This window comes from Micromesistius poutassou (assembly GCF_964030765.1).
Source record: "Micromesistius poutassou genome assembly, chromosome: 8".
Taxonomy (NCBI): domain Eukaryota; kingdom Metazoa; phylum Chordata; class Actinopteri; order Gadiformes; family Gadidae; genus Micromesistius; species Micromesistius poutassou.
Genome location: NC_140278.1, coordinates 11,393,982 through 11,418,860, shown reverse-complemented (window position 1 = coordinate 11,418,860; position 24,879 = coordinate 11,393,982). Strand labels below are relative to the sequence as shown.

General features: G+C 44.5%; 2 protein-coding genes across 3 annotated transcripts in view; both read right to left on the bottom strand.

The window, feature by feature from the left end:
• Positions 1-944: 944 nt before the first annotated feature.
• On the bottom strand, positions 945-21,713 carry snap91a (synaptosome associated protein 91a; the record flags this gene model as incomplete). Its single annotated transcript, XM_084471671.1, has 9 exons — positions 945-1,010; positions 3,793-3,834; positions 4,184-4,290; positions 4,382-4,493; positions 4,811-4,904; positions 6,295-6,397; positions 7,077-7,152; positions 8,785-8,927; positions 21,584-21,713. 9 exons carry the CDS (start codon positions 21,711-21,713, stop codon positions 945-947), a joined length of 873 nt encoding a protein of 290 aa, XP_084327797.1.
• A 1,600-nt stretch (positions 21,714-23,313) lies between these two features.
• Positions 23,314-24,879, bottom strand: part of dop1a (DOP1 leucine zipper like protein A) — a 28,603-nt gene continuing 27,037 nt past the window's right edge. For both annotated transcript variants that reach the window (XM_084471740.1, XM_084471741.1), the window contains exon 38: positions 23,314-23,940. In XM_084471740.1, coding sequence (XP_084327866.1) covers positions 23,626-23,940 — 315 coding nt within the window. In that variant the 3' untranslated portion in view covers positions 23,314-23,625. The remainder of the gene's footprint in view (positions 23,941-24,879) is intronic.

Sequence of the window (24,879 nt, the reverse complement as noted above, 5' to 3'; positions counted from 1 at the left end):
AAGATTAAGAGCTGTATTTTCGTGTAATCTGTTGCAATGTCATCCCTCAGCTGTAACAGTGAGGATATTGCTCTGTGAGAATATCAGCTCTGGTTGACTGCGTCTGCCTCAGTATGAGACAATTTACATTTTACAACAACTCCCAGTTCATTTCTGATGCTTAGGGGAACCCGTCTTTCCTGTCAATCACATTTGCGTACACACAGTAATCACTCTGCGTTATCATCCGAAATGTGGAGAGAGATAAAGGGTGTGACTGTGATTTCTGGGTTGTTCATTTTCAAAATCTTGCCCTCTGACGCTCGCTTCCACACTCTTTCTATGCAACTCTCAAATCGTACCTACAGAACTTTAAGTGGCTCAATCACTTGGAAAGGCTAAAAAAGCTCCACTTCTGTACAGTTTCATGTTCTGACGGAACATGCCCCGGGAGACTTAGTAAGTAGGAAGGAAGTTACGGTTAGGTCATGGAGTCAATGGCAACGATGAAGGGCTGTTAGTACATGTATGCATGTATGTATGTGAAGGGAATGCATCGTAATATGTTAACACATATTGCAGAGTTAATAAATGATGCACACATCTTTTTAAAAGCACAACAAAATATCAAACTCAAATGAACATAGAAACTAAAGGAAACCTCTAGTTCTGTTTAGTCTTGATCAGTTGCCTTGACAACAGTCAACATTAAACAGCACTATGAAGACAAATCGCTTCCATGGAATAGAGTGAAAAAGTTAACATGAAAGTACAATTAGAATTTTGTTGCATGCTTTTTTGTTAACAGGATCATCAATGGATCTTGTCATTCACAAACTTACTTGTCCTCCCTGAAGGTAGAAAAATATAAAGGATAGATCATATTAACAATACTGCAAATGTACATTTCAGCACACACACAAGCTGTGTACAGGAATCTCAAATGAAGTGATTTGATCGTCTACTCACGGCTTCTTGCCCTCCAGAGTGTTGAGATGAGTCTCCAGAGACTCCAGAAGACTCTGTGGGGCCTGTAGAAGCACACACACAGCAGAGAGAGCACTTACACATACGACCCATACATGCAGAACCCATAGGGAACACAGTGAGGCCAATGGCAATGTGTAACATTGACATGGAGCTGTACCTGACACAGCCACCTATAAACAAAGACACAGGCACTGATGGATAGCTGGGATCAAATGGAGATATGTCCATTGAGATGATGAAAAGTTAAAAAAAGGGGAGTAGTAACCAGGAGCTACTAGTAGATTCCAAGGTGCTGAGGGTAGGCAGGGTACGTGGGGTGTAGGGACAGAGCACCACCTGTCCTCTCTGCCGTCAGGAGAGCCACGGCAGGGGCCACGATATTAAGATAGGTGAAATGGAGGTGAAAGGTGAAAGGGAGTCATATGGTCTTGCAGTTAACGGACAAAATAAACTAAGGGAAATCCACAATGCAAATATGACAGCATGCCCCGTCTGAGTTGATAAAGGCAGGTTATCGTCGTAAAACATGCAGCAGTAAAAACAAGAAAGAAAGAACAGCAGGTCTGCTGCCAGTCGGCCTCCAGATAATGGGGTTTTAAAGTGTTGAAGTTAAACGGGTCTGACTGACAAACGGCTTCTAGAGTACGCCGCCCTAAATCCTCCTCCGCCACTTATTTCCTTGCTCCGTTGCCCGACTATATATTGTGAACACAGAAGAACAAAAATCCCTTGTGTGTTGGCAGTGGCGTCAATGAACATCAACCACCCACACGCCTAACACACCCACTCAGACTATCAAGAGACGGACTGTCATACTTTGCCTCGTAGATGAGGAGCCGAGATTTATTCAATTAATCCGATGAGAGAGTACAAGACTCAAACAGTCCACGAGAGAAAAAAGCACGCAGCTCTGACAAGTGGACCTGAACCGGGTGTAATACATCACTTTTTTCACATGCTGATCCTGCTGTGGTTTCCTCCATGGTAACAAGGCTCCAGTGAGGAATAGAGAGCAGTTGTTAAACCTGCCCAGAAGTATCATATGATTTGTCCCTGTGGTCCATTCAAAAGCACACACAGGGATCAGACCAGAAATGGTCTGCTCCAGGTGCAAATATTCAACTGGTTTATGTTGTCATGTCGTCCCGGAGCTAGGAGATTTGTAATGTGTGCTCCTCTGAGCAAACTTTATCCTTTTAATCATCTCAATCTCTCCCTCAAACACTGTTATGTTAATATGCAGATGGATAAAGCTGACTAATTATAGCAGAGAATTCAGTGACTCCAAAACTTGTCAAAAGGTCTCCAGACCCAAGCTCAGTTTCATGCCTGTCAGCCCCAGCAGCACAGTAAGCCTCCCCATGCTCCTTCACTGTTCACACACACTGGGGCCTCATCCATTATCCATCTTCTCCAGCCCAGGCTTCAGTTACATCCGATGCACAATTTACATATTACTAGGTTTTAGGCCAGTCGTGCATCTTTATAAACCTAACTGGACTCATTTAACGGTTATCAAAATGTCAAAAATAATCCCAAATATGAAATTAACACGCAGAAAAAGGTCAGATTGACATATAACCGCTCATAGTTCACCTCATACTCTGGAATCAAGTCAGCTCCAGACTAGAGCATGCTCTCAATGCAAGTCATCGATACTGCTGGGCTTTTGGTTTCACAAGCCAAACTTAGATAGAGTTTCCACAACATGACAAGTGGAGCAGTGGATCAGACCAAGCAGATCGGGGCCGGCCACAGTCATTGTTTTATGAACATTATTTTCAAATATATATATGTATAGTAGTATAGTAGTATAGTATATTGAAGGCTGGGGAATACTGTATTGAATAACAGTATGAGAAGTGTTAAACACCTCCCATTTTTTACTTTAAAATTTGTAATTGAATGCACCAAATATTTGGTGGATCCTTGGCCAAATCAACCTCCAAATGTGGATCACGACATGAGAAAGTTTGGGAACCCTCTGATTACGAGGTCTTAAAACGTTTTCAATAAAGTCACTGGTTGATAACAGAGAGTGGTCACTTTTGACAATGGTCATGGAAACTCTACGTGCGCCGAATATGACATCGCCCGGTGGTGACAAGACATTTTCATCAAGCGAATAAAACAGTGTTGAGCTCAGAACCGTGGAAAGCAGATGCTCACGCAGCAGCTCAACAGCTAATATCCTGTTTGGTTTCTGTTTGCTTCCCTCTTGGCCGCTTCATTCATCCGCTTGACTCCCTGTCCGCTTTTCACCCGTTTGCTTTCTGCGCGCTTTAAGCATTCACCAACCCCAGCGGCGTGGCGCAGCGTACTCCCAATTCAGTTGCGCCAAACCCTCAAGACCTCAAATGTTCATGTCTCCCGCATTAGCTGCTGGCAGTTCCCTCCCGCGCAAGGCTAGCACACACTGTGCGCTACACAGTACTCACACGCTCAGCCTGTATGATCAATCTGCATCTCTGCGAATAAGAAGGAGAAGTTGGCAGAGGATGTGTCATCTCCCGGGGACAGACGCCACAGCTCATGGGCCACAGGAGGAAGTGGGGATCCATCGGGGACCCCCTTCTCCCCCCTACCTCCCATGGGGCTGTGATGTTGTGATTCATGCCTGGTTTGGTTATTGCTTTTGTCTGGCTGAGGCGGGGCCTATTGGTAAGCACCGTTGCAGAGAGGTTTTTAACAGTATTGTGTTTTAAGACAAGATCCAATCATGTAGCAGGTGATAGAAATAAACACCATACCATTGTCGTGCCAGAAGGAACTGTGCACTATATAAACAGGAAGGAATGGGCATTCATCAACAGCAGGGTTTACCTGAGTGAGCTCCGGTATGTCGTTCTTGTCAATTCCCATTTGCTGTAAAAGAAGAGATAATGACATTTTAGAAAGGTTTTCGTCAATACTTGCTTATATACAGTTATATGATTGGAATGTCCATCTGAATGTGTTCAAGGATCCGGCAGTCCAACTATGTTACAGCAGAACTTATGATTCAGCAGTCCTACTATGTTACAGCAGAACTTGTGATCCAGCAGTCATACTATGTTACAGATCTTGGCCAGTCTATATGGTGTTCATTGGAAACCACAGAGTTTTCAGATCCCCGCCTCCAGCAACATGATTGGTCGAGAACAAATATGAAGCAAGAGAAAGTGAAAAGCCCAGTTCACTATGTCTGATTTGTGAGACTAATCTGAGCTCCAACCTGTGCGACTTTGAAGAACTCCGAGACACGGGTCATTCGCGTGAGGAACCTCTTGTAGATCTCAAGACCGTCTTTGCACTGACTTCTCTTCATCTGGAAGAATTTCTCTGGAAGACAAGAAAGACAATTGTTGTTTGTACAACTGCAACCCAAGTGTCTTTTTCTTTAAATCTGGTGGGAGAAGAGTGACTGGGGCACCTAGAAGGTTGATGATGCCATCGTTGTAGCAGGCGTACAGCTTGATCAGATCTTTGAAGAGCATCAGAAAGCAGCAGTTGATCACCGCGTTGTTCATATCTTTTGGCTGGACCTAGATATGTGAAGGGTGACGTAAATATACACAAATTATTTTTGTTTTACAGATAGCACATTAATGTAATGGATTGACAATGACAAAGTTTTTACCCCTGATGTGTATTTGACGTAAGTTAGTACTGTCAGTGTAGTTACATGTGAAAACGTTTGACAAGCAACAGCAAAGTATTACTTTGTTGTTGCTTGTTACTTTATTAGTATTATTTTTTGTAGTTGGAAACTAAACCTTAAATTTATTGCATGGGTCAATCGATTGTTTGACATGAAAATTAAAGGTCATTCACATCCAACATCATAGTTACTGTCACTCACGTCAAACTCCATCAGCGCGTCTATCTGGCTCTGCAGGGTGGGCATCCCTTTCAACAGCTTCTCCACGGACATGGTCCTCATGGCTCCGTCCGCACTGGAACCATGGAAGGAGAGGCGGCGAGTGGGAGGAAGGGAGAGGGAGAAGTGTGCAGTGTTATAAGGGATGGGACGGGGGTTAATGACATGCTTAAATTAACCCAACACCTTCACTCTCTGTCCCTGAAAAACTCAATCAAAGCAAGCAAGAAATCTAGGGGTTCTGATTTACATTTCGACAGTCACATCAAATCAGTTACAAAATCTGCATATTACCACCTTAAAAAACATAGCAAGACTTAGAGGGCTCATGTCCACTGAAGACTTACAAAAACTTGTACATGCCTTTATCACTAGTAAGCTTGATTACTGCAATGTCTCCTTACAGGTCTACCAAAAAAAAACTCTAAGGAAACTACAGCTTGTCCAGAATGCTGCTGCTAGAGTTCTAATGAAATTTTTTTTTATTACACCAATTCTTAAATCGTTACATTGGCTCCCTGTATGTCAGAGAATTTATTTAAAAATTATGTTGCTAACCTATAAATCCCTACATGATTTAGGGCCAAAATATTTAACTGATATGCTTCCACTACATAAGCCTTCTAGACCACTAAGATCTTCTGAGACCAATCTGTTAATGATCCCCAGTCAACACGAAACAAGGGAAAGCAGGATTTAGCTATGCAACAAATAGCTGGAATAAACTTTAATTTATTAATAAAATTTAAGACTTGCCCCAACTCTGACAGCTTTTAAAACAAGACTGAAGACTTTTATGTTTGCTTTAGCTTTCTGCTAAATCTTAAATCTACTACTATTTTAATTTTATTACTTAAATGCTTTTTTATGTTTTCACTTTTATGTTTTAAGTTTTCCTTTATTTTCTATTTTTCTATCTATTTGACTCATTTTTTTCCTTTACTTATCTATTATTATTATTTTTTATTGTATGAGAATGTTTATATGTGAAGCACTTTGAGTCTGCCTTGTGTATGAAAAGTGCTATATAAATAAAGTTGCTTTGCTTTTGCTTTGCTTTAAACCAAAGACAAACCCACACAGCAGTACATAAAAGCAACCCTAGGGGCTTTAATGTAGGGTCCTCCCATTTGAGATACACAGGCTTAAATTCCCAGTAACGATTTCCAAGTCTCTAGAGAAATGCAGCACATTCAGTCAGACAGTCGATTTCCCAGTTAATGGAGGCTGTTCTATGCTAGCAGTATGCCAGCGAACCAATGATGGGGCTGGGGTTGTCCCAGCCTACAGCACCAGGGCTCAACTCTATCCACCTCAGTTCTGCACTTAGTAGAGGTTGACCTTGTGTGTGCCAGACGTACAGGGCTTGCCGGGCTTTAAGTACAACTAACAGCCTGCTCAGTATGCATGGAGCAGAGGAAGACAGAAACCGCGTTCAGATGGACTAGACAGTGTGTTGCACACACCCCTTCTTCACTCGGCCGAAGTCGAACGACATCTGTTTGTAGGCGAAGGCCTTCTCGTTGAGATAGCGGCTGTAGCGCCTGATGAACGTGGACATGTCGTAGCCTGGGGGGAGGGAGGAGGAGGAGGGGGGGACACAAATGAGAACAAGACAGCGCTGCCACAACAAAGATACAAAGACTGAAGAGCTTTTATTGGAGTGTCATTGGCACAGCCATTTGTCAGCTAATAACTATTGAGTGAAATGCGCTATGAGTGGACGAAATCAGTTTTGAGTTAGAATGCGTCTGAGTCTGTATGTGTCTGTATTGATTTTACACCGCTCTCGCCTTATTTCTGACCAATCAGGAAATTTCTTCTGTATTTGGGGCGGGGAATCCCTCTTGCCTGTCAATCACAGGTATGTGAAATACAATGGTGTAATGGTGGAGAAACGTAGCGAAGGCGGGAGCATAAGGGATGTCTTTTAGGTTGTTTAGGTTCAGAATCTTTTGAACTCTCTAAAATCTTATATACAGCACATTTGAGTGGGGAAGAGAGTGCAGACGGTGCTAGAGATATGCAAGTGTATCACCGTGGAACAAAGTAGCATAGTCCAATTAGATTTTATCAAATGAAATGATACATGGAGAGAACTCAGAAGGGTTAAGGGTTTGAGTGTGAGCATTAGCAAGCGTATTAGGCTGATTAAACAGTACACGTGTCAAATTAAAATGAAGGCTGGCTGAATACGGTGGTCACCGGGTAAGGTACACTCCAGTCAGATATGTGCATCTCCACTCACCATGGGAACCAGTTTTATCCAGGAAGTTGCTGAGGTTGAAGAGGGTGTTTCTGGAGGCCAGGAACTGGAGGAACCTCTGTTGGAGACCACAGATACACAAGGTAAGTTCACTCTGCTACAGGGGGAGATATAGGCACATGAACTGCTCATAACGTTTAATGGTTCTGTTAGCTAAGCAAATATGTAGCCAAATGCGAGATTGAACTAAAATGGTACGGCATTAACATTTCTGTACGACTTCAACCTAAACGTTGAACTCCAACAAGAAAGCCAAGTCCCTCGGCCAGTGTAGGGACCTCCACTCACTATATAATAATACCTCCCCACGGACCACTCTGCAGAGCAGGTCTCTAATAACCCAACAATACATACACAAAGCGACACACATGGCTTTCATGCATGGAGTGTAAATCCACGCATAGCCTAACCCTATAGGCATACATACCGTGGAGCTACACACATACAGTCACAACACCACTGTCAACAGCAAGCACACCCATTTGTGTTGCATGGGAGGGCAGTGGAACAGAATGTCCTCGCGCTTCAATTACCTCTGGTCCCTGATAGAAGGGTTCCATTACAGCAGTGACACAGGGAGAGAGGAGAACAAACCCACTCAATCTGGAGCTCTACTATTTACCTATCACAGCACAGCACGGGTCCCTGCCATGACAGTGGAGAAACGAGGCAAGCCACACACTTGCACACGACTACATATAGTCTTATCCAAGTGAAAGAGAGAAGATTGCATTTGACGATGGCAAACCAATAGAGCGTCGCTAGTTTAATCAAGCTCATTATGGGTTAAGCTCTGTTGCCCATAGCAGCATCTGTAAGAAATGTATTCTATCTCCCTCCTACGCTTGCGTGCTCTCTCTCTCTCTGTCTCTCACAGAGTGTCACCTCTGTTCATCCGCCCTTATTCTGATTTAGAGTCTGACCCCCCCATAATAATAATCACACTAATACATTGGATTTCTAGTGCTCTCCCGAAGACGCTTTAGAAATGCTCCATACACCGGTTCCTCCTCTCTCTCTCACATAGCGCCACTCTGCATCGCCTGTTTACACGGTTGTTTGATTCTGAACATTCTTATCCCTCTCCTCCACATGATCCGGTTCTCTCTGGATTTCTTTGAACCATCCCATTCTCTGGTCTATAATCTGCTCTAGCCCTCCTCCTCTTGTCTGTGTTTGTATGTGTGTATGTGTCTGTGTGTGTGTGATTGTGTGTGTGTGTGTGTGTGTGTGTGTGTGTGTGTGCGAGGGTGTGTATCAGTTTTGTGAGAGCAGAGGAGAAGGTTTGGCTGGACAGCCGCAGCAGCCATGCTACAGCTGTCATCAAGGCAATAAGTGGGTCAGGAGTGCAGTCATGCTCAGAGCAATGGAGTTAAAGTGTATTATATTCTTCAAAGATAATTCTGCTGGTTCCTCCTAGTGTGTGTGTGTGTGTGTGTGTGTGTGTGTGTGTGTGTTTGTGTGTGTGTGTTAGTCTAGTCAAGTGCTATTGTAATGTTATCCCTTATGCAATGGTCACTACAAAATGTACAGGTAACACATGAATGCAGAAAATATAAAAAAAAACATATTGGGGTAGAAGTGGCATATTGCATTCATACAGAAATGAATATGTTTAACATGAATTCCAAATCAAAAAATTAAACACTCTCCTCCTACACACATTCCTCTAGCCCCCTCCCCAGCTCACCTCATTGCCATGCACCATGAGGTGGTGGGTGGTGATTAGAGCTTTGAAGACCACCACCCAGCTGGCGTTGCCCACCCTCTCCAACAGCGTGTCCGCCATTTGGGGGACAATGACTGTGTTCTCCTGGGTGGCCTGGATCAGACCTGAGGAAGAGGAGGAGGAGGAATAGGAGGAGGTAGAGGAAGGGGGAGAAAGGAGAGCACAGGCCAACATTAAGATGTACAATGTGTGACTCATTGCTGTGTTTATTGGGTGTATACATATACCTTTATTGCAATTTCTTTGATGTTTATACCATTGGGATTTAAGGTTGTACTTATGAAAGATGAAGAAACTGTGATGTTCAGATGTTGTACTGAACTTTGCAAAATCATTGAAACAAAGTTACAAATACGTTAAAAAAATATGTTGTTTTTAAAGGGGTAATGAGCAAATGCAAGGAAAATCTATTCATACATGAGTAGTCCTGGGAAAATATCGATGTCTCTACCATTCTGCCTTTACATGGCCAGGATGGGTAGCCCCAGCCTTAGCTCTACACATTAACTGCTGGGTGGCTAGGCTATCAGTTATCTCTGGCTTTGCATCTCGTCTTCCCCTCTAATATACAGAACTAATAAGCACTTCCACCACAAAGTACTGGAAGTTCACCATATGACTAGCTTCACCAGGGACAGAATCAGACAGCCAGCTCAGTGCTGCTTTCATGTGGGTCCCAGGGTACCACACCAGTGGCCCCAGGGTACCACACCGGTGGTAGCAGGGTACCACACTGGTGGCCCCAGGGTACCACACCGGTGGTAGCAGGGTACCACACTGGTGGCCCCAGGGTACCACACTGGTGGTAGCAGGGTACCACACTGGTAGTAGCAGGGTACCACACTGGTGGTAGCAGGGTACCACACTGGTAGTAGCAGGGTACCACACTGGTGGTAGCAGGGTACCACACTGGTGGCCCCAGGGTACCACACCGGTGGTCCCAGGGTACCACACCGGTGGTAGCAGGGTACAACACTGGTGGTAGCAGGGTACCACACCGGTGGTCCCCGGTTCCAGACGGTGGTCCAGGGGTACCACACTGGTGGTCCCAGGGTTCCACCTGGGGGTCCCAGGGTTCCACATGGGGGTCCCAGGGTTACACATGGGGGTCCCGAGGTTCCACATGGGGGTCCCAGGGTTCCACATGGGGGTCCCAGGGTTACACATGGGGGTCCCAGGGTTACACATGGGGGTCCCGGGGTTCCACATGGGGGTCCTGGGGTTCCACATGGGGGTCCTGGGGTTAGGCACATGGTGACCCACAGCGCTTTAGTGCACTTTCGCTAATGACCTGTGCACATTTCTAAGTACATCTATGCATTTGCAAGCAGCATGGATATATTCAAAATAACATATAGATATATAATTTCAAGCAGGACGACGAATGAGTTTGTACAATTCTTATTCTATTATAATTTAGTCTTTTGGCTACAATCCCCTGTCACGAATGGACAAGGAGTGGAATATTCCATTGCAGATAAATAAAGAGAGCGAGGGAGATGGAGGGAGGGAGAGATACAAAGCATATTAACAAGGACGGAACTTATGAGAGGGACAGGGAGAAAGAGAGAGAGATGGAGAGGTGTAAGGGCAACATGGTGCGTCAGAAGGGAAGCAGCCCTGTCCTTCTAAGAGAGACACACACGGCAAGCTGTAGGAATAGATAAGAGAGATGCGGTTAAAGAGATAACACGCCATGTTTCCTTCCTGACCGCCAGCGTTAAATAGAAAAAAAACACCTTAATCTACAGGCTTGATCCATGTTCCAGTGCCTGCAGAGTATATCTGAATAATCTCCCAATAGGCAAGGGATCAAAATCACAAGAGATTCCCAGCATGTAACAAAACCGCCTGACCCCGTCGCTGCGTCACAATAACAAGCTACAGCAACGCCGGAAGCCCAGCCCTCCATGTTGAGTCACAAAGGACAGACCGAGGGGGAGGAGAACAAGAAAGAAAACCAAGGCAAATAGACATGGGTTTAGAACTTTGGCTCGTGACTCTAGTAGTTTCATGAGGGCTTGGGGTTTCGGCTGAGTAGGACACAGAGGAGTGCCGGTGGTCAAGTCTCTCGGCCCTGTTAGCAGTTCCACGCCCCTATCTGTTCCATACACTGCCCAGGCACCGGGCCAGACCGAGGAGATTGCTATTGATTTTTCCTCACAGGCATAATAGCGTCCGTCATTACCAATACACGTATGTGTCCATACCCATCCGTCACTGAAACATTTAGATCCTCTCCAGTCGTAACTTCTGCGGCCAAAGGGGACATGCTTGGATGGATCCCCTCCTCAAGGGGTTGGCACAGGAGATAAACGTTCAACAGAATGACATTAGTCTGTAATTGTGTTAATTATACACATTGGACCCAATTGCTGATTTTTTGGATTGTTTAAAGCAGCTTCTAGAAGGCCATCTTTATGGCAAGCCTTTCTTTAGATCTCCATCCCAGTCTTGTCTTTTGAATATGGTTTAGTTTTAGTTTTAGTTTGGTATGTCTCTCATTCTGCTGTCTTATATATTGTTATTTATTTGTACTTCATTTTTGTAATAATTTTTTTTTATTATGGGTGTGTATTTAGAACCGTTTGTTCTGTGTACATAAAAAGTTCTATATAAACAAAGCCCTACTTACTTACTGACTTAGTACTACTTTTTGCATATATGATATATCTTATTTGCCATTTATGTATATAATTGTTATTCTATGCTTATTTTATAAAAATAAAATGAAAATGTTATGACGATGAAGAAACGATGATGATGATAGAGATGTGGACAAGGAAGAAGCTCAAAGGGGCAACCATGTGCACTCTCCTCCACATCCATCCATCCATCCAGCCATCCATCCATCCATCCAGCCAGCCATCCATCCATCCATCCATCCATCATTCTTTCAGTCATTCTGAGCAACCATCCATCCATCCATCGAGCACCTCCCACTTCATCATTGCTATACGATTTCTAGGAACGAGAACCCAGAAGCAGAAACTATGATCTGTGTGCTGTTACACCCACACACACACACACACACACACACACACACACACACACAGACACAGACACAGACACACACACACACACACACACACACACACACACACAGTTTTAAGGATAATCCCGGAGACACAGACTGACAGACATGCAGGCAGCAAACTAACCTTATGACAACAAACAACCATACAACCATCATTTAACCTAAATAATGTCAATCGAATTAGAATGAAAGATGAATGCCTCCACCAGCTTGGTCTTCAGATTATATTTGCAAAGAATCTCAAGCTTCGAACCATGTGACAGCGATGGAGATGAGAGTACCGCTATGACATTATGTCCCTATAACGGGTTGTGGTTTATTGTGCTTATACTGAGGCAAAGCAGGGTAACACTAAAGAACACCACACAATAACGGGTTGTGGTTTATTCTGCTTACACCAGAGTTACCAACAATGATTAGATATTAGTAACTTTCCTCTATAATGTCATTTTTGTATTGACTTCAGCTCACATGGACATTTTTTGACCAATCAGGATTAATTAATCAATGCTGTGGTATAATGCATAATAGTTCAGTACCGGCCAAGCCTGTTGCCTTCTTATGATTGACAGCAAGTGACAGCCTTAGCCATATGTTCAACAGTGAGAGATTAGCAATAGCCAAAGTTCAGGCAACCAAACCGGAGGGATGGCTCCAGACACTCCAGAAGCAGCAGATTTAACACACCTAAACCACAACTAAACGGCAAGCTACGTTTGCTGATAATCTTCTTTTATTTTAAAGAGCTTTAAAGCGTTCAGTTGAGAATATACTATATTCGTATTTAAAAAGAGGTATAATGTCGTGTTCCTCCTTGAGTGTCCTTTACAGTATTTGTAGTGCCGCCCACACACATTGAAGGCCCGCCTACACAAGGTCATGCATCCCAGTGAGAACGGCAATCTCTAACATGATCTGTCGTTCTACAGAGGAGACAGAGAGAGAGAGAGAGAGAGAGAGAGAGAGAGAGAGAGAGAGAGAGAGAGAGAGAGAGAGAGAGATAGCAAGCGAAGAGAAAGAGAGAGCTAGGCAAAGAGAGAGGGAGAGAGAGGCAGAGAGAGAGTCACAGCACCTGAGGCGAAGGAGAAGGACCACGTCCTAGCATGATGTGTGTGTCATAGCACCGTGTGTGCATGTGTGTTTAACTGCAGCATAGAGGAGGAGTTATAAATAGATGAAGCCTACATCACTCAAACTGTCACCATTTTAAATCATGCCATCCCCACTCGATACATAGTCTTAGCATGGGAGGCGTTAGCATGGGAAATGGGAATCAAACCCCTAACCCTGGCAGTGTTATTTCCCATACTCCAATGGAGCTTAACTGGGCCATTTTGAACCAGTGAGTGCATATAGGTCTCACTGTATGCAATCAAGCAATCAGACATACGTACTCACAATGTGTATAGGCTGTATAGCCAGCATTCTTCATTACAGGGATTCTGGCTGAAGACCAGACTAGATAGATATAACTGGGACTGTAAAGTAGACAATGGACATAGATAATGGATAAAATGCCCAAATGTTTCTACACCTATTCACTTAGGTACAGAGAGAGAGAGTAGTAAACAATGTTTGTTTTTATGGGAGTCATGACACACAGCAAACAACATATGAAACTGCCACAGAAAAGCATATGAGAAGTCATGCTGACATCATGCTGTCACAACCTCCTCCCTCACTGTTGACCAGAGCCAGCATCTCTTGGTTCTGAGAAGGAAATGAGATGCAGGCCTATGAGCCCACACATAAACAGACTGTTAGCCAGGTGCAACACCAATTCTCATCCACAACAAAATAAGCTGTAACTTCTACACTACACTACCACTACACTACACTACACTACCACTTCTACTACACTACCACATTAACACATTTGGTCATTATGAAGATCCTTTTACCCAAAAAGACTTATAAGTAAGTAATGCCTGTTTTATATAGAACCTTACATAAGGTTCTGAAGAGATGGTTATATGTGAGGTAGCAAGACAGAGGCTGTCATCATATAGTAGTATGTGATATATAGTATGTCATATAGTAGTATGTGGAGTCAGACCAACACCAATTCACTGAACATGGGGAAGGGGGAAGGGTCATCGATTTCAGACAAATGTGTAACCGATATCGAAACCAAGGAACAGGAGACGATTCACTGAGCAAGTGCACATCACCACATGACACTCCGCCCATGGGCAGCAACAGCCACAGGCACAAGAACGGAGACAGCAGAATCTGCTCACAGACTGTCATACACACCAGAGTACCAGGGAGGATGTGCCAAGATGGTTGCCTGGGCAACTATCTATCACACTTAGTCATTGGAACTCGAGGATTCCGTAAAATAAAATACATTTTGTATTCCGGACAAGCAGACAGTAATGATGTGGTTACAATGCCTGTGATGATTCACAGACAAAAGCTAAATGGCTGCAGCCTTGCACACAGCAGAAACAAAAGCCAAGCGCAGAGCAAGCCATACCACTGTCAAGCAGGCATCTGAGTCTAACAGTTCAGTGCAATTATGGAACATACATTCTTTAAGAATATGAAAGTACCAATATGAAAAATGCTAAATAATAGATAACTAGCTAGCTGACTAAAGTCTTTATATTTATTTGAAGCCAGGTGTATCTTAAATTTTTTGTCACACACTAATCCACATCTTTTAATTGTATATGCATTTGTGTAAATGGTTATTTGGATTGCACATAAACAATATAATCATTGAATGGCATATGTCTTATAGTGTGCATGTGTGCACAGCTCAAGCCCCAGCCATGTAGCCATGCATCCATGCAGCACATGCAGCCATGCAGCACATGCTGACATGCAGCCATGCCATGGGGAAGGTGTGGGGGGGGGGGGTATTGTTGAAACTCAGATGAATGAACTGTGAAAGCACCATGTTTATATATAGCTCTTCTCCCCCCTTAAGCAGCACACACAAGCGGGGGGGAAATTATTCATAATTACCCATCCACAGAGCCAGTGCAACAGCAAAGGCACACTACAATGCAGAGACCAGAGAGGCAGGAAGAGCAAGTTCATCTGATCTTCTGCTGCTACTGTGTAAACTATGACTGTAGCTAATGCTACTACTGTAGCTAATGTTACTACTGTAGGTAATGCTACACGTGTTTTTTCAGTTAGTTTTTTTTTCCTTTTTCCCCATTTTTTTTTCAGGAGCCTGGCTGAGATGTGTGTGATGTGCACGGTGCTGATGTGAGCGTTAGGTGCTGATGTGGGCGTGCACGTTGCTGGTGTGGGTGTGCACGTTGCTGATGTGGACGTGCACGGTTCTGGTGTGGGCATTAGGTGCTGATGTGGGCGTTAGGTGCCGATGTGGGCGTGCACGTTGCTTTTGGGGGCGTTAGGTGCTGATGTGGCCGTGCACAGTGCTTATGTTGGTGGTCACGCATGTTGCTGGTGTGGGCATGCATGTTGCTGATTGTGGTTTGTGCACGTTGCTGATGTTAGCGTGCACGTTGCTGGTGTGGGCATGCACAGTGCTGATGTTGGCGTGCACAATGCATATCTGGGCGTGCACAATTCTGATTTGAGCGGATGCAGAGGTTGAATGTGATCACTGATTCCAGTTGGGCTATATGTGGTCCCATATATAACAATATAACATAACTAAAAATAGCAGGCATTTGTTTGGCATTATTGTTAGCGCAAATACAATTATCGGTCTGCAATGTGTAGACTTCCCATTGTCCGGGTTTGATAACACTGTTGCATCTATCCAACATGATCAAGAGATGTAGGCTCCTTCCTTTTGTTAGGGTTACTTATATGTTAATTTCTCTCTTTACGTGTCCTACATTTAGTCTTAAGACATTCATGAGCTTATGCCACCTACAGCCTCATGATGTGTTTTTGTATTCTTCTATAGCAGAGCACTTTTTTGCTGTCAGTATTTTTCTTAGGGGAAACACTAGTATGGCTACATCTAGTAGGGCTAAAGCTACATCTACTGCTACAAATACTAAATCTAGTGCTATTTCTACAACTACATCTAGTGCTATGTCTACAACTACATCTAGTGCTATGTCTATAACTACATCTATTGCTATCGATGCTGCTTTGATGACTAATACTGTTACTAATAGGGTTACTGTTGAAGCAGGGAAATCCGTTAGATCCTTTGTTCCTCTCATCTCATGATGGAATATCACATTTATCATTCCAGTCATTTTACTGCAAGCAGAGGCAATGTCAAAACTGTGAGATATCTTCTGCTATCTTACTGTGCTCTTTACTCAGAGCAAAGGCCACCCACATAAGCCTTCAATAAGCCAGCTTGCTTCCTTTGTTAGCAAATATCATCGTTATCCTTTTGAGTTTTGAGTTGAGGAGAGTCCTTCATCACTCATGAACTCTTGATATTTTTCCACCATCTCCTCCCACCAAATGTTGTAAGCCGGAGTGCTAGGAATTTACCGCTAGCCCTCACAGTGATTCTCCCATTCTGCGCCTGTTCATTAGAGCGGTGTGGGCCTCCCATGCCGTGTCCGGGCCTAGGGTGTTCAACCTACCTAAATTCTCCCACGTGACTCCCCTCTTCCGCCACCTCCACTGGCTCCCTGTAGTAGCCCGCATCCGATTCAAGATGATGGTACTGGCATACAAGGCAGTCAATGGAACTGCCCCTGCCTACCTCCAAGCCTTGGTCAAACCACACACCCCAGCTCGATCCCTCCGCTCAACTACCTCAGCTGGACGTCTGGTACCGCCATCACTAAGAGCAAAGGTCCATCAGCTAAATCACAACTCTTCTCTATCTTGGGACCACAGTGATGGAACGAGCTCCCTGCTGATGTCAGGAGTCTCAGGACCACAGAGTCGGTCACCAGCTTCCGCAAATGTCTCAAAACCCACCTGTTCAGAGTTCACCTAGACTCTACATAGCCATTCAGTCCATTATTTGTCTGTTGCACTATTGTTTGTTGTACGTCCTGGCACTTAATGCAGGTTGTATTCATTCACTGTACTTAATTGTGTAGCATGTACTTAATTGTGTTGTGTATGCATGTTGTGTAGCATCTGCAGTAGCTAGCTATCACTGCTGTATATGGGGAATGGGGTTAGCCTGGCGATTGTTAGTACTTGCACTTGGTTCTATGAACGTCTTTACTGTACCGACGACGATATATTGTTTCACTTCTTATGACAAATGTACTTATTGTAAGTCGCTTTGGATAAAAGTGTCTGCTAAATGCCCTAAATGTAAATGTAAATGTTGGGTGGTGCCATCCTTCGGTGCCATGCTCAGGTCTAGTGCGGTGGGAGCCTCGCCTGCCATGCTGGCACCTAGGGTATTGCAAGGGTGTTGCAAGATTCTCATGCCCTGGCCACAGGCCGTCACATTCTGTTTATGTTGCGCAACTCTTTCTTTCTGGTTTCTTGACTGCTCCCTCCTACTTTTTTAACCAGTAGAATGCCATCCAGTCCCGGATATATTTCTTTATCCTCATTTTAAGTTTGCTTCTACTTCTACTATTGTATTACTTTTTCTACTTGATTTCTCAATTTGTGAGTTCCCTTGAAAGAAAGGAAACAAGTCTTGCAAAGGAGCGTTTATGCTGACACTGGGAGTGTTGCTCAGATGTTTACAGTACAGCGATGCACTACCGCAGCACAAAAGAGAGAGGACTTTTCTCACAGTGATTTTGCTCCCTGGCAAGGAGGCAACTCGCGAGGCAGAAGTCTGATCGACTGATTAAACAGCAGGAAACCCTAGACCTGCCTGCATTATTGATACCGGGCCTGGGTGCAGACAAGGCCCTTCACCACTGTCTGCCCAGGGGGCCACATGCTCAGAGGTGCCACAGTAAGTATTAAGGGTATGCATTCACAGCCAGGGAAATCTGGGCACATTTTCAGCAACATAGTTGCTATGTCAATAATGTTAGGGGACGATGAAGTGATGATGGTGGTGATAAGGTCAGACATAATCATTTAATAATCAAGGTCATTTACAACTGCAAGTAAACTAGACTATTAGTAGACTTGGCTAAATGCATAATTAGACTTCACAGGATAGGCCTTAATGTCATCTGGATGGGTTGAAGTATGTCTGGGTATGTTTCAACTTGGTCCCTGGTGGGGCCCCAACTAAAGGTAAGGTGAGGTAAATTAACCCACACCGATTCATGTTTCACCTGGTCATTGTGGAAAACAGACACGCAGTGTCCTGAATGAAAGGGCTTGTCACGGGCGACTGACAGTCTCGTAATGTGAGCAGTAAATAATTAGCTCAGGGCTGGTGTGAATGCTCAGGCCGCCGATCAGATGCTTTGGGTCATATTATCGCTGGCGACAATGTCATCGGTGCTTTGCATTAATGAATGCTTTTCTGTTTCAGTGATACACTGTGGGCGGGATGAGATTGCACCCATTGCTAATGCCGACCAGCTTCCCTTCCTCGGCTCTGTATTGAACACACTCCCACTCACACTCTTCCACATGCACACAATGATAGGTGTTAAGCCCTGTCTGTGAATCAGAATTTTCATCACAGACAAGCGCAGGAACAAGAACAGAATGATGGTGATGATGATGATGATGATGACCATGAAGAGTTTGTCTCTCTGAAGGTTGTGTTAACAAGAGCAAGGTCGCCAGAACGGGAGAAGAGGAAAGCAACCAGGGTTTTCAACCATACAACCATACAAAAAACAAGCCAAACAGGCCCAACCTTTGGGACTGCTAACCTTTCACATTTAATGATTGCTCCCTTTACGGTGAGGGCAGCAAGGCCACAGGGGTCGTGAAGGAGCTTAAGAGAAGAGGTCCAATTGGCCATAGGAGGGCATTGGATGGGACATGGGGGTGCATTCTTCATTTGGCTGTCACCCAAAGTGCTGCTACTGTACCGTAGCGTGTGGTGGATCTCTGGCTGGCTCTCAGATCTCAGATGTCCTCAGATCTCTATCCAGGCTAGAAATGTTGGCATCCAAATGAAATGAATACGAAATAGGAAAATGTAGGGTTTGGATAGACACCAAAGAACTACTTAGATCTTTATTGACGTCACTTTGTAATTTTAATTTATATGGAGGGTCACTGTCTACCCAGCTCAGACAGATAATGTAATCACATTTGAAACTGAAGTGACATCATCTCCTCCACAAGGCACTTTCTCTTGAAGAGGAAGGCAGGGTAAATTCCCCAAAGATCAATAAAGCAACAGACAATAAATCCATTACTGTAGTATTGACACAATAGTGTCCTTCCAACAAACTATATATACAAGCCACATAGAAGTCACTGTGTGATTAATTTAGGAAGCGAACACCTACATTGCATAAGTACAGTTCACGCAGCAAAATAAACAGCATAAATTTGTTCCAAGATCCAAAACAGGGAAGTTCAGAATGTTCTGATGTGTGGGAGCAAGGCCTCTGAGCCCACCTCCTGTTTCATTAACTCATAAAGTATACTTTAAAGAAAGCAATTATTCCTTAGCTGCCATGAACCACACCCTATCTGACCACTCAGGTACAATGAGCAGTTCATTGGTGGTGATTCTACTATGTGGTCCTTATTGAACTGTTAAGACGGCGACCTAGTTTTCCCGCACAGACCTCTAAATACAAACTTGAAGGTTACACACACAAGATATGTCTAAATAAAAAGATTAAAATTCAACCCATAAAAGGTCAAGTCATCCGTACGGAACTAACCTAAACCCCACTGATGGGAATGTCTGTTCATTCTAGCGGGTGAACTTGTTGACACAAGACTCAAGACTGATTGTGTAAAAATGGCTGACTGCTGTAGCGCTCCAATCACCGGGGGAGAGGAGAGGAGCTGCTTAATATGCACTTTGAGATGCAAGATAAATGCTGACACATCCTCCGCTAGTAGGATTGCAAATGATTAAAACCATGATAAACAGGTGGGAAATGGGAAATCTCCCTACCATACACACACACACACACACACACACACACACTTAAGATTGAATTCTTGCCAATGCTCCTATTTCCTTCATATCGACAGTCAAAATCCAGACTACAACACCGGGACGACATTAGCCAGACGGATCTTGCTAGCTAATTTGCTCTCCCCTCCCATACAAAAATATTTTTGCCCGGTACGGGATAGACGACAAATCACAGTTTATCTAATATGAGGTAGGATGATTACGATGATGGTGCATCAGAGGGCCGTAGAGGCATTTTCAACAACAACAAAGATGGCTGCCGCTGATGTAGCGGCAGCTCTTCTCTGCTGCAAGCATGTTGTCTGTTTACAATGTTTTCGTTGCTCAGTGCTGCTTCACCAGTTTCTTTGATGTGATTGTTTGGAGGCCTATCCAATGGCTGCCAGAGGTATTTTGATCTGTGCACGTTGGTGGCTCCCCTTGGAAATCGAAAATGAACGGAGAGGTTTCAGACTAATGGTAGTTTGCAATTCGTTGTGTAATTATGTTAAGTATAACCTTGCAATCCACCCAACCCAACAAAAACACAACCAGTCACGTTATCCAGTCGCTGCCGACGGTGTGATATAGAGGCTGACCCTGTCTGAAATTCTCTCCCTAGGTCCAGTCACCCTCCTTAAAGTCTAAACTATTGTTAAATTTCGGTAAACCGTTCAGTGGCAGTACTACAGCATGCAGAATGGATTCGGCTGTGAACTATTTAAATGTGTTAACACAGAGAGTGCAGACGCCAGAGGCTCTGTTGAAATCCATGGGCGGGTGTAATCACGATCAGTAATACAGTTAGTGAGTGCTTGTGGTTATGGGAGAGGAACGATATTTCAATGTGACAGACTTTTGGCTGATGTATACATGTCCTCAATGCTAGTGGTAGTTGTAAGATATGCTGAGCATCATCTAACCAGTGCACCGGTTCCAGCATTTAATCACTGCTCTTCTTCTTATCAGACAGCCTCTCTAAACATATATTAGCCTAAAGACTGATAACAGAGAACTCTCAGTGGGGCACAGTAAGACAGGAGACCACCTGACAAAAGCGACAGTAGGATAACATGATGCAGGTCAAAGGTCAACAGGTTTTTGTGATAAGGATGATAAGGAACTCCAGGCTCTTTGAAAGTATTCACATTCAGTAATGTACAAATACATTACAATCAAACACACACACACACACACACACACACACACACACGCACAAGTATGTTGCGCCACACACACATGTCAAACGTGCATACATGATACACACAACAATTAGGGTATGGATTCCAACTAAGCAACCTGTACATCAGGTCTGTGAGAGACTTGCAATATGGTTGCCAAACATCTGTGTCTAGTTTTAGTTTTAATGTGTTCAAAGAAAGCTTTATTCTATACCATCCGTTCTGGACAGATGGTAGCTCCCTGCACATCAACTGGTTGGAAGTGCATGTGGAGTAACATTTGAGGCAGCTACACCTACATCAGCACTGGCTGTGTATTCCCTGTCAGTCTGAAGCAGGAAGCCACTCATTAAGCAGCCTGTGAGCCAGTCTGGGAACGAGAAGGGAATGATTTATTAAATTTGTATTACACATATGCACGACTAGACACACGCCCGCACACACACACACACACACACACACACACACACACACACACACACACACACACAGTGGCGAGTGTGTAGCTTGCATGTTATCCACGGGGGGCATGGTTGCCAGAGGGAACTGAGGAGTAGGAGGTGGAGAAGGTGGAGGGGTTGGGATAAAGGATGGAAGGGCATTCATACTTACATTCCAGGTGCTTCTTTTTTGGTGCAGTCTGTTCGTGTGTGGTAGCCTTGCAAACAGCTCGGCACACCTCGGAACCCGTCAACGTGTACTGGGCCGCGGCAATGCGGTCGGTCAGCGTCTGGCCCGACATCTTCTCTCCCCGGCGTTAAGAACCTCGAGAAGCAACGTCAGATACGGTCCCCCCCCCCCCCCCACCCCCCCAAAGAACGTCCTCCCAGGTTCCCTCCACGTACCCACTGAGAGAGGCAGGCCTACTACTATATGTATACTATATACTATGTACTAATTACTATATAATAAGCTTTAAAAAAGAAAACCACACATAAGACCTGAATTAACTAGTTTATATCTGTACGGCGTGTAACGTTATCCGTCGCTTTAATTAGGTTGACACGAGCGTCCCAGGTATCATTAAACAGAGGTTATCTCTATACGATCGCAATAAGGGAATGTTTTGTGACGAATTGCTCATGTCCTTCTGGAAAAATCATTGGCTGGTTGTAGTAGGAAATCAGGCATGTTATATGTCCTTCGTGGTACCCCCGTTTGGGAAAAACAGAAAAGGCTGATTTGGAATAATTTTTCACAGCACACACAAAAAAATCTATCCGACTGTCTTGGGTTTCTTTGAATGCTGTGCTGTATGCTTACTGTAGTCTAACGGACGGTTCATATGTGGAGAGTGTTCCCTGGTCCTCCAGTGATGCTCGATTATCCTCCACCTTCCTAATCCTCCTCACTGCGACCCGTGTGGTGGTGAGCTGTGATGGAGAGACGGATAGGGTCCCTGGTTTGCAGCATCCCCCATCTACAACACTGTTTATCCCCCACAGATCGTGTCCTTCCAGGAGCCACCAATTCAACCAAACCACCGGCAGTATTTCAAACGGGATCGGGGGATGGTGGCGTTTTTTTACTTGATTTGCTTCCTCTCACTTATTTATTTATTTATTTTATTTATTTTCTATCCCCGCCCCTCTCGTCGGAGTCAGGTGACACGCGACTGCCAACACATATACCTCTACGTCATGAACCCGAACTGCGTCTTTTTCTGCACTTCTCGCGAGAACGAAACAGCCAACCCCGCAAAAGATCGTCTTGACGTCATCCAGAGCGTCTTCAAACGTGAACACGCGTCAGCCAATGGGCAAGCCCACATAGAATGTAGGGGTGGGGGTTTTGGTATAGGCCCACTACATGTTATGAAGGTCATGATAGCAGTCAATCAAGCGCTCAAACCCTGCGACTGAGATTTTATTGAAATAAACCGTTATCCAACGAATAGGTTCTAGTTTTATTTTCCTGTAATAAGCTCACGCTGTGTAACGGCGCTGTACATGATCTCCAACTGCGTTAGATTGCCCCCTTTTAAAAAAAAAAACCACATCAAGTAGATAGTGGTGTTGTCTAGCATTACAGAATTGCGTAATGCCGATGACGTGGAACCCACAGTACTGGCGCTCCAGCGGAGCCAGATGGTTGCTGTCCAGAGTTCTGAATTTACAAACCGGGGACCATTACTTCCATGCAGCCACTCGACCCAAATTGATGACGGTAGTCAGGTAGCATGAACCAGCAGTACTACACGTTCGTTGTAGATGCAGCCTATAAAAAAATGTATCCTCTATCAACTGCGTAAAACCGTAACATTTAAAGCTTGTAGGCAGTTAGTCCTGCAGACACTGACTGCACACCAAAGCCTCACAATTTGAAAGTATTTATTTTATTAAGTCACATTGATATGGAATGGCACAGCATCTTTACATTTTCCAAAATAACTCAAACTCACAAATGTTAAAGTCAGTCATCAAAGCATTTCCGTATATACAAATAATTAAAATTAAATAGCATTTAAGAAGTAAAAGTCATTAGAAATACAAAAAAAATCTACAAACTTGATTATGTTTTTTTCTCCCTTAGTTTACCCATATCTATCTGTACAGACTGAGGTGTTTCACTAGTGTTGATCCGTATAACCCATCCCCTCCCCCCTTGATATATATATATGTTTTTGATATAGTCCTTTCTCTTGGTGGACCTCCTCACGTCTTGATCAGTCCCTCCAGAAAGTCCTTCTCCACCATCTCCTCGATGTTCTGCCGGGCGCGGCTCCAGAAGACCTTCTGGCTCTCCAGCTTGTGGCCAGCGTCCTTGTGACCCGGGAAGTCTCCTTCGCCTGGTGCTGGGCGGCCACAGGCCGGGCCCAGGCGGCTCCCGGCCTTGCAGTTGAACACCTGGCTGAGCAGGTTGAAGAAGGGCAGCAGCTGGTCCATGCTGCGGATCACGTACAGCGTGAGCAGCAGGTGGCCCGGCTCCCAGGAGAGGGTGCGGATCGAGAAGTCCTCCTCCGGGTTTTTCTGCGGATCACAGGATCGGGGAAGAGGAAGTGAGGGGGTTGGGCTTCCTGCAAGAAGGGCTTTCTTCCCGCTTTCTTTTTTTTTAATGCATCGTCTTAGATACTTGTACTAAAAGGACTCTCGGATTGAATATTGACGGCACTTCTGTGTAAAACTGAATAATAAGGGAATAAAACTGCACTCCATTCATAGCAACACTGCTGAACCAACCAACTGAATACTGCTTTCTGTACCAAGCCTATTCAGGGCAGTGCAGAATGGTAACATAAATACATACCACACCATAGGTTGCACAGCCAACATTAAGTTTGCCTTTTAGGTATATTCAGTACAGTAACCCTGCAGCAGAACAAAGACAATATAGGATGTGTAACTGGGGGGGCTACCAACTGGTTTTTTTTTTAAGAATCAATAGCATACGGTAGGGCTGAACGATTTATCGTTTTCTGATCGAAATTGCGATTTCAGACAACGCGATCTCGTGATCGCCAAAGCCGCGGTTTCTTCCGTGTTCCTGACTGACCCGAGATCTGTTGTCAACTATTTATACCGGCACTTGAAAAATCACCACAGGCATTTGCACGACGAGTGCATGACGAAAAAGTCAGTTGAAAAGTCTCCCCCCGTCAACAATTCCGCCCGCGGACCCTGTTATAATGTAATGTCCCCAATTAATGTAATGCAATTGGCCCGCCGGCATATTGCATTTCAGTGTTAACGCGCGTCTCGGCGTGGTAACCCTGGCGCGTCAACTCCGGCAGCCCGTACTCCCGTACCCCCCCCCCCCCCCCCTCCCCCGTCAACAACTCCGGCCCGCGACTTGTCCAAGACTTCAATTTTGGCCCACTGTACAGTTTGAGTTTGACACCCCTGGTTTACAGAATAGATGTGTGAATAGGGTGCTGCTGAGCCATAGCCCACCTATTATGTCTGACATAT